The sequence below is a fragment of the Nilaparvata lugens genome, chromosome 5, assembly GCF_014356525.2.
Source record: "Nilaparvata lugens isolate BPH chromosome 5, ASM1435652v1, whole genome shotgun sequence".
In the NCBI taxonomy this organism is placed as follows: Eukaryota; Metazoa; Arthropoda; class Insecta; order Hemiptera; family Delphacidae; genus Nilaparvata; species Nilaparvata lugens.
In genome coordinates, this window is record NC_052508.1 from 36,267,371 (window position 1) to 36,278,722 (window position 11,352).

Here is an 11,352-nt window from a genome sequence, read left to right on the forward strand (position 1 = left end):
GGAATAAACTTACACCATATGGTGAGGAGGATATGGGGTTGGGCCCAATCAAAATACGACCACCACTCAAGATTGGAGGGTACGGTTTCAAATAGTAACCTCTACCTGCAATATGCTGTTTCAACTGAGCAAGAGCTTTTTTTCTTATCGAGCTGCTATGAGTTTTCCTAACACTAGTGCTCTTCTTCTTCTTCTTTCTCAAACCACCGCCAAACGCTGCTTCAGCTTTAATCACGTTTGTTACAAGATAACTGAGTGGTTTTTCACTAAGAGATGTTTTTGGATTCTTGAATATTTCCCATGCTGTGTTTGCAAGAGCTCTGTCTGCAATCGCTCGCGACTTATTATCACTATTTTGAGTGTATGCTATATCATGTACCTTACAGGCTCTATCTAATGAATTTATACCTTGATCACCTCTCTTTAACCTCTCATTAACCTTGGTGCCAGGTCCGCACCACTGATAGCCACCAGGTAAGTGAATTTCAATGGGGGATGCATTTATCAATTTATTTATAATAGTTGATGTTATGTCCCCCACAGTACCCACTATACCTTTGACAATTTTGCTAGCCGAACTCAAGATTCCTCTCCTTCGTTTCCTGGAAGATAACTTTCTTCTACATACCATTTTTCATTACCTTTCAACACAATAGTTGAACATCGACTGAGGTTAATTAATTAAACACTTAACCTTAATCGAGAGACAAAGACATTGTCTCACTATGTGCTTCATATATTACTACAAAGTTGGTATGTTTTAATCAATAGGGAATACAATTTTCTATCATCATGTGTCTTATTAACACACTTGTCAAGTATGTTGTAAGTTCTGTAGAAATTGCAAAGAAATGAACGTTCATCAATCATAAATCTATACCAATGTCTTAGACTAACATCGAGAGAAGCATCTGATGAATTGACACATGATTTGATATAAGATAATGTATGATTTCTAACTAGTAGTGATTCCTGCATCAATTGAGGTATTTCCAAATCCCTAATCTTATTTCGTACATTTTGTATAGATTCCAATATTCTCTTACTATCATTTTGCATTGAATCATATTTTTTCAAAGCAATATGGAAAAGTAATAGCATATTCACACAACATATTATAAAGAGAAGAACAAATAAGACTCTCCATACGATTATCTTCATTGCACAACTTCTCAATTCAAGTGTTGTAAGCATACTGATAAAAATAGATTGCAATATCTATAGTGAGTGTATAGCGCTAACAGATGGAAGAGAATCTCACAACAAGGTCAAGACCGTCATGTGGTGCATGCGTGTGCGCACACAGCAGCAACTATAAAATAGCTTCTCTTATGACCAAACACTCATTGACTGTACAAGAGCATTACTATTCTTGCGTGAACTATTCTACATTCATTGAGTGTTCAGTTACAAGAGGATCTATTCTTGCATGAACAGTGTACTATTCCACATCTTCTTCTTCTTTGACACAACAAACAGGTGAGAATTAAAAACAATTTTTATAAAAACAATATTACAATTTATTAATAATCACTACAATATTTACATTATATACTACTACTACTTCTTGTAAAGCATCTCACCGCAACATGGTATGAGAATAAGATTGTTAAATTTTAACAATCTTAATGTCAGTCCATGTAGCGGTGACATGCTCACCACTATTCCTAAATTTTTACAATTAGCATTAAATTTAATAACTTTTATGGGGGAAATTATGGATGAAAATCTCTGAGGTAGATATACCTCAGAGATTTTCTTTGTAGATGAAATGTTTATTTTTAATATTATTCGTCTACCGTGGTGGTTTGTTACCTCACAAGCCGAGATGATACTATGTGGGACATCTCCCGCCAGATCGCGGAGAGGCATCCATGGTTTAGCTGTGGGTCTATTAATGATTGCAATAAAGTCATCCTGATTCTCATCATCCCGAGCAGCCTCCTCCTGCTGGTGGAACCATGGAGGAGTTATCACCTTCACGTTGTTTCTGTTAAATAAAAATAAATCTATGATTAGTAACTTATTATAATTTGTTTCAAATTATCAACTACTTGTGATCAACAGATTATTGTCATAATCTCAACTTGATATCATCAGATTGACAAGACATTCTCTACACAAAGTGAGTAATATCAGTTATTGAAATAATATTTCTTGCTTCATATTGCAGAATTCAATAGTGATGCATACATCAAATTAATAAGCAAACTCTTTCAATGTACATTGCAACAAATAACTATCAACTGAATCAGTAATTTTCTTAACACATCACTTCAATATTATATTCTATTATAGCAAAAATGCATGATTAGTACAAATAATATGTAAGCATAATATTCATATGTAAATAATGAAATCAAAATATTCATCTTATTCAATTTTTTGACTGAAGTCTAATCAACTAGTAAGCTTGATCAGTTCAATTTTAAAAAGTAATCATTATAATATTCATGAATTCAAAATATACACATCTTAACTAAACTCTAATCATTTGATATCATATTGTGCATGCATGTAATACAAAGACATCTATTGGAAATTAGTTTTTTTCTCAGTAAAGTATTTATTGGATAGTAGCATGCATTCAACCTAATCACTTCAAATAATTATATTTCTTGATTTCATAAAACAACATAGAAGTTGCACAATTCAAATGATCATATCAATGTAATCATTATAATATTCATGAATTCAAAATATACATATCTTAACTGAACTCTAATCATTTAATATCACATTGTTCAAGCATGTAATACGAAGACATCTATTGGAAATTAGTTTTTTTTTCAGTAAAGTGAGAAATTTATTAGATAGTAGCATGCATTCAACCTAATCACTTCAAATAATTATTTCTTGATTTCATAAAACAACATAGAAGTTGCTCAATTCAAATGAATATATCAATGTAATCATCATATTCATGAACTCAAATATATATCTTAACTGAACTCTAAAGTTGAATAGTTTCATTTCCTATGTTTCGGCCAGAGCATTCAAATTGTAGCGCCAATCCCAGACTACAGTTCTGCCCGTAGCAAGCTTGTGCGCTAGTGTCGATTCGTCCAGCTGTTTGCCTTGCCATCTTTTCTAGCCCAGTCATCTTGTTCTTGTTCAGTCGTTCTTGTTAGTTTTGTCTTGTCTCGTTGTCTTGTTGTGAAGACCGAGTTTGTAATTTGTAATGTAATTTCCATCGGAAATTTCTAGTAATTGATTGTTTAAGTGTCGTGTGTGTGGATTATAAATATAACATTGTAAATAGTGTTAAATTGAATTAATTTGCATCAGTTTTGAATTTATAAAGAATCCAGTTTGAGCTTCGTTCGGAATATAGTACAGAGCCAGCCTGCAAGTTGAACGTGAAAAGGCTGCCCAGAAGCAAACCTTTCGTTTCCCAGATTTCTTTCCACCCCTCGAATCTGACCAAAACACCTAATAAAGCCTTCGAAGGGCAAGTAGACAAAATTGGATTAAATCTGGTGAGTTTTTTGCTCTTTTTATTGTTCATTAATGCAGAGTTTAACTGTACCAATAACCTGGCTCAAATTGAAGATTAAATTTTGCTCCTCGTTTCTATTTGATAAATTGAATAGTAAATTACAGTCCACTGGTAGCTCTAGCCTGAGCTTTGTTCAGATCATTTTGGTCCTCCGGGCCGGATTGAATTTAAATTTGTAATTTGTTGATTAATTCACACACATTAGATTTAAGCAATTTCGTATTTGTCCAATGTTCAGAATGGTCTGATCTATGCACAACTTTAGTTTGTTGTAGCCTTGTTCTAGAGCAAGGTTTCTTGTCAATTTGTATTTGTCTGAAATTAAATTTATTTCAGTTAAAATTGTAATTTTCCTGAAACTAGGCTCATTGTGCTCTTTTCTCAGGAATTTGTTTGTTGGATTTTGTATTGTCCATTTTGTATTGTACATGTTAGTGAAGGTTAATCACAGCATGATTTTGTTTGTTCAATTCAACAAGTTATCGTTTGTTTGTGAGTTGTTGGAAGAACATTATCTAATCATATAGTTTTGTCTTCAGCAGTAACTTGTCTTGTGAATTGATAATCAAAGTTTAACTTTGATAACTTACTAGTCGTGATTTTTCCTTCCATTTAGTTTTGAACTCATTCTTGTTTTTTTTTGTCTGTTGTTTGTATTGTCGGGGTTGAATTGTTTTGTGTATGAGTTCAAGATGGAGGAAAAATTACAGAAACAAATCATTGTGCATCGCGCTAAACTGGAACAATTGTATGCCAGATTGCAAAGAATTTATGAACTGTCTAAAAATGTCTCTGATCCAAAAGTTGCTGAGCAATTTTTAGTGTTGTATCCTCGGGTGTCTCAGACCATTTCGGATTATGAAAAGACAGAATTAGTGGTTAATGAGTTGGAAATTGAGTTGAATAAAGACCATGTTGTAGCATTCAACGACTCACATCTAGATCTGTTTCAGTATATTGAAGTAGCGGCTAACACTATCAAACAGAAAGAGGCCACTGATGCTATTGCTCAATCTTCGGCAGCTCCAGCAGCTAGTGCACAGCCGGTCGTGTCCGAGTCAGTACTGCCCAAAATCGACCTTCCAAAATTTGATGGGAACCAGACTCAATGGTCGGTGTTTTATGAATTATTTAAGGCATTGGTACATGACAACAAGAGTTTGAACGATCAGCAGAAGGTCCAATATCTTGTAAGTAGACTTACTGGACAAGCAGCAAATATTTGTCGTCATTTACCACCATTGGCTAATAATTATCTAATAATTTGGCAGGCATTATTGACCCGCTATAACGATCCACGAGCGCAAGTCGATGCCTATTTCAAACAAATTTTTGAATTTCGTCCAATAAAATCAGAATCAAAGGCAGGTTGTATTGCGATTTTGGATGGGTTTTGCAGTTCCATCAATGCAGTGAAGAGATTGCGACTCACTGATTTGTCAGACTCGATATTCCTCTATCATGGCTTGAGATTGCTGGATCCAAGTTCTCGTAGAAATTTTGAATCGGCCGTACGTGACAAGGCTATGCTAACTTATGCCAATTATGTCAAATTCATTGAAAAGCAAATTAAGACTCTTCCTTCTGATGAGAAACAGACTGAATCGTTTAATATGAAGCACAAAAAAGATAATAAATCAAAGGTGTTTGTGGTTCAATCCAATGATTCATCTAACGATGCATCTAGTAAAAATCCCAATTGTCTGAAGTGCTTAAAACCGGGTCATCGGTTAGTAGATTGTGCTAGTTTCTCGAAAATGACTCCTTGGGATTGTTATTGTTTGATTAAAGGAAAGTTTTGTTGTTTTCGTTGTCTTGATGTGGATCATTTGAGTAAAAATTGTCGTAGTAAAACTCAGTGTGCTCAATGTCGAGAATATCATCATTCTTTATTGCACTTTTCCAGATCAAGTTCCAATGAAGGTGTTGCGTCCTCGTCGAACTCCAAGGCAGGTGGCACATCACCTATTAGTTGTTGTTCTACATCCAATGATGTAGAAAATTCGACCGTTGTGTTGTCGACCGTCACTGCACATATTCGAGATTGTAATGGTCAGCTTTGTGATGTTCGTTTCTTGATTGACACCGGGAGTCAGTGTCATTTTGTTACAGCCAAATTGTGTCGGCGTTTGAGACTACCATTCCAGCCCATGAAAACCGTTGTTCGTGGATTCAGTGGTGGTACTAGTGAAGTTCGAGGTCGTACTTGTGTGTCGATTCAGTCGAAGTTGGATCCTACCGTCAAGTTTTTGATGGATGCCACAGTGGTAGATAAAATCATCGACAAGTTGCCTTCTTGTGAAATCGACAGATCCAAACTTCATCATCTGGAAAATCTCACACTGGCTGACGACAAATTCTACCTTCCTAGTAGAATAGATGGCATCATTGGTGCAGAGTTAGTTCCTCACTTGCTACGTGGGAGTCCTAGTATAGGTGAATCGCACGAATTGATGACTGTTAATAGTGTCTTTGGTCACATTCTGATGGGGAGAGCGACGATTCTCACTTCAACAAAAAATGTGTCGAATTGTTTTACAGCCATCTGTAGTCCATTCGTTAGTAGTCCATCGTTGGACAGTTTTGTGGAACGTTTTTGAGAGTTGGAATCGTGCCCTGCACCAAGCTGTCAACTGAAACCGGACGAGTTGGAGTGTGAGGTAAATTTTCGGAAGTCTGTACATCGTGTGAATTCTGGTCGTTTTGTTGTTGCCTTGTCATTTGCGGAGCCGCCCAGCAGCTTGGGAGATTCGTATGCTGTCGCCGAACGCCGACTGCTGAGTTTGGAGAGACGACTAGAGCATGACAGCAATACTCGTATTTCATATCATGAAATATTGATTGATTACCTACGTCAGGGTCACATGTCGTTTGTAGCAGATCAGACAGACCGAGGTGGTTACTATATACCGCATCACGCCATCGTGAAAGCAAGCAGCACTACCACGCCCATCCGAATTGTATTTGATGCTGGTTCCAGAACATCATCGGGTTTGTCATTGAACCAGGTTCTTCATGCTGGTCCCAAATTGCAGACTGACATTTTTGTTTTGTTAGTCAATTTTCGTTTGTTCCCAATCGCACTAACTGCCGACATTAAACAAATGTATCGACAGATATTAGTGGAGGATTCCTGCCGTCGTTATCAGCGTGTATTGTGGAGATTTTCGCCGGAGGATCTGATCGAAATTTATCAGCTCAATTGTGTTGTTTTTGGTGTTTCAAGCTCTCCATATTTGGCACTTTGCACCGTCCACCAGCTTGTAGAGGAGGATGGAAATCGTTTTCCAGCAGCCAAGGCGAGAATACCAAGAGACAGGTTCATGGACGAATTAGTCACATCTGTCGCCACAGAGTCAGAGGCCGCGGAGCTGTATCATCAGTCCAAGCAGCTGTTTGAGGGAGGAGGTTTCTCGCTCACAAAGTGGACGTCAAATTCACCATCAATGCTGGAGAAATTCTCGGAGGAAGAGAAATCGTTTTCGTACAAGGATTTCGAAGCAGACAACTCCTTGGCTATCTTGGGATAGAATTGGCAACCTAGTACTGATCTGTTTCAGTTTTCCGTCAAGTGTGGTGAGGTCGTCGCTACTAAGCGTTCTATTCTGTCAGTGATGGCTCGTATCTATGATCCACTTGGTCTCTTGTCACCGTTTACGTTATTTCTAAAATGTCTTGTCCAGAAACTGTGGAAATTAGGAGTGGATTGGGACGAGAAGCCGCCTGAGTCTATATGCACTCTTTGGGAGAATTGTCAAAAAGAGTTGCCTCTATTATTAAAATTTGCTGTTCCACATCACGTTGGTTTGTTTCAGGATTCTCACATCAGTTTGATTGGTTTTTGTGACGCATCATTGTCGGGTTATGGTGCAGTTATCTATGTGAAGTCGCAGAAGGAGAGCAAGGAGTCAAGAGTTGTATTATTGTGTTCCAAGTCCAAGGTAGCACCATCTAAAGTTGTTTCAATACCTCGTTTGGAGTTGTGTGCGGCACTCTTGTTGGCAGAACTCATGAATTCAGTAGTCACTATTATTAGTGAACGTTGTCATGTGTCTCGTATTGTCGCACTCTCTGATTCGACAGTCACCTTGTGTTGGATTAATGCTCCATCCGCAAAATGGCAAACTTTTGTTGGTAATCGCGTCGCAAAAATACAGGATTCTTGTATACAGGAGTGGATGCATGTTGCCGGAATTGAAAATCCCGCTGACTGTTTGTCTAGAGGTTATCACCAGTTGAGCTTGTGAACTTTCCGTTGTGGCTCTCAGGTCCATCATGGTTAGCAGAGGACGAATGCGATTGGCCCGTCCGAACTCAAATGGAAGAGATCGTGGATCCACCGGAGGCGAAAAAACCGTCAGTGTTGACAGTCACAAAATCTCCTGATTGTAACAGCAATGCAGTATATTCATTGATTGGTCGTTGTTCGGATTATGGTCGTCTTTTGAGAATTCTAATTCTTGTTCTCAAATTCTTACGAATCTTACCCCAATCAGAGGAATCAGATTTCGATGTTGCTGAGAGGTATCTATGTAAAGTGGTGCAGAAGATACATTTCTCATCTGAATTTGTGCAATTGGAGAAGGGAGAAGATTGTTCTATGCGCCTTCGTTGCCTGTCTCCATTCATTGATAGAGGTGTGATTCGCGTCGGCGGTCGTTTGTCTCATGCTGGACTGGAATTTGAGACTTGTCATCAGATGATCTTGCCAAAATCCGACACTTTCGTATCGATGTTGATTGATTATCATCACAAGAAGAACTGTCATGCTGGACCTTCGTTATTGTTGTCCTTGATCAGACAGAAATTCTGGATACCGTCTGTGGTTTTTTTTTCAGTTTTTTGTAACTTGGCTGAAAAATAGTTTTTCAGAGGTGGGGGTATGTTTCGGCCAGAGCATTCAAATTGTAGCGCCAATCCCAGACTACAGTTCTGCCCGTAGCAAGCTTGTGCACTAGTGTCGATTCGTCCAGCTGTTTGCCTTGCCATCTTTTCTAGCCCAGTCATCTTGTTCTTGTTCAGTCGTTCTTGTTAGTTTTGTCTTGTCTCGTTGTCTTGTTGTGAAGACCGAGTTTGTAATTTGTAATGTAATTTCCATCAGAAATTTCTAGTAATTGATTGTTTAAGTGTCGTGTGTGTGGATTATAAATATAACATTGTAAATAGTGTTAAATTGAATTAATTTGCATCAGTTTTGAATTTATAAAGAATCCAGTTTGAGCTTCGTTCGGAATATAGTACAGAGCCAGCCTGCAAGTTGAACGTGAAAAGGCTGCCCAGAAGCAAACCTTTCGTTTCCCAGATTTCTTTCCACCCCTCGAATCTGACCAAAACACCTAATAAAGGCTTCGAAGGGCAAGTAGACAAAATTGGATTAAATCTGGTGAGTTTTTTGCTCTTTTTATTGTTCATTAATGCAGAGTTTAACTGTACCAATAACCTGGCTCAAATTGAAGATTAAATTTTGCTCCTCGTTTCTATTTGATAAATTGAATAGTAAATTACAGTCCACTGGTAGCTCTAGCCTGAGCTTTGTTCAGATCATCCTATATTACAATTCGTTATCAAGAAATAATTCTTGATTGAAATTGTCTTTCAAATCAGATTCATCAATTTCTCACAATAAATTGAACTCTAATCATTTAATATCACAATGTGAGTACATGTAATGTGAACAGATCTATTGGAAATTAGTTTTTCTCAGTAAAGTAAGAAATTTATCAGATACTAGCAAGCTTTTAGTAGCAAGCTTTCAACAAATTAATGACAACATATAAAGATTTAAAACTATCTGTTCACATTACATGTTAATAATATTTGAAATAACTAACCTTTGAGGGTACAAAGTTGGTTTCCTCCTCATCCTCCTCCACAAAGTGCAGCTTTCTCTTCCCCTGTTGCTTGTTGGAAATCGTCATGAGTGGTACACGCCTCGGTGCCCACCCCAGATGAGATGGTGGTGTGTCCGGTACAATGAATTCCTCACTGCTCATCCCTCTCTCCACAAACACACCACGGCTCTTCAGTGGTGAGTCCTCGCAGTCGGATGCAGCAGCAGCAGCAGCGGGAGCAGCACTGCTATTGGCGGATGGAAGCTTCTTCTTCAGTGCAGCTTGCGCTGGCCAGTAAGATGGGAAGGAAGTGCTTTGTTGTTGATGAGGAGGTGTATCTGGAAGAATGTAGTCCTGACGTGTAGATGATGAGTCCATGATGATGGGGATATGTGTAACAGGAACGTGACTAGTGCTCGAATGAAGCTGGCAAATCCAATAACCGCTACTTATATACTCATTCATTTCTCTCTCTCTGATTCAGGATGAGTGAGAGATAGTGCATTTTCCTGCTTATCACATTCTTGACATACAAATGCATTCTAACACGTACAGCAAGGTGCATTCAGAGAAAAAAATATCAAATTCTCACAATGCACTAATATAAAATTTCTCAGTTCCAGATATAATATCTCGAATAACAATATTTCGAATGTGAGAGCAATATAATATCAAATCTCCTCATTAATTTTCATAATTAACATCACATGTTGACTTGCTAAATTTCTTCTCAATATTATTGTGATTTTCATTATGTTCGTTGATTTCACAGAGTTCGAGTGTGCACTACTGCATAATCACTCCAGTCTTTGAGGAGGAAAGACGTATGAAGAACTAGTCTGAGAGTTGGAGTGTAAGCAGAGAGAGAGAGAGAGACAGTACAGCACATCATTCATTGCATGTAAGTATGATACAATTCTTTATTTTTCTAATCATGATTTTTTCAGAACTTACTTCTTTCCTGATACTACTAAAATGCACTTAATCCTAACAAATCACCAATATCTCGATTCTGATTAGGAATTACTTCTACAAGAGAGTGAATATTGTACAATATCCAGCTTGTTTTCCAACAGCATCTTCTTCAACATTCGTCTTTCCTTTTCCATTATAGCTCATCTTTTTATATATACAAAACGGAACATGTATCACTTTTCATAAGGATTTTCAATAATATATTTGCAATATACACATTGCAGATATGATTTCTCATGTAAAAAATATCCATTTATTGCAAAATTTTCTGCTCTATTGATAAATACCGAGAGCTTGAATGGTTCTGGATGATGGAAAGTTAAAACTCGTTCTTCATATTGTCGTAGAATATTATTATCGAAATTCTCCTCTTCACATGAAATATTATCTTCTTTGCGCCATCCACAATTTGGACTGCATCGCTCATGTTCCTTACTAGGATTGTCTGTTGCCAACCAATTTTCTAAATATACTGTACAAAACACACATTGAACAACGTCAGGTGCTCGCACAAATTTAAAACCCTGTTTAGCCATATTTTGAAGTGACAACAGACTCGATTCTAATTTCCAATGATTATCAAATGTTAAATACCTCAATCGTTTGTGCATGAAAATCTGATCCTGAGATGACATTTTTTGCACTGTACTTGCAGCTTGTCAAATCACAACTGATTCTTAGATTAATGTTCAATTGTTTTTATATCTAATTCTGTGCCATAGTAATATATTCTTTGTTTGTTTTCAGCAACCCGCTAGTAGCAGAGATGGAGCATAGCAGAGAACACAGGGTTGGAGGCGTGAGTTCGTGAGCAATTCGCCATCGCATTTCCTTCGAAAACGTTGCACCTGACATTGAAAATGTGCTTCAAAACTCGAAAGCTCGTGTTTTCGAGATAATAAGAGAACACGCTTCACGTTTCGAAGGAAATGTGAAATGGTTTTTAGTATTAAATGTATTATTGTATAAGATGGTAGTTTTAGAATCAGAGGAATCTGAAGCTGTTTCATCCATTGTGAATCTTCATAGCTACTCGGCCATGGGCTT

At 37.4% G+C, this 11,352-nt stretch overlaps 1 protein-coding gene across 1 annotated transcript; it reads right to left on the reverse strand.

Annotated features, from left to right (window-relative positions):
• Positions 1 to 1,739: 1,739 nt before the first annotated feature.
• Positions 1,740 to 9,708, reverse strand: LOC120351609. The gene is made up of 2 exons (XM_039429470.1): positions 9,331 to 9,708; positions 1,740 to 1,990 (listed from the first exon to the last, which is right to left on the reverse strand). The coding sequence occupies exons 1-2, from the start codon at positions 9,706 to 9,708 to the stop codon at positions 1,928 to 1,930; spliced, it is 441 nt and encodes a 146-aa protein (XP_039285404.1). The 3' UTR covers positions 1,740 to 1,927.
• Between the last annotated feature and the right edge of the window lie 1,644 nt (positions 9,709 to 11,352).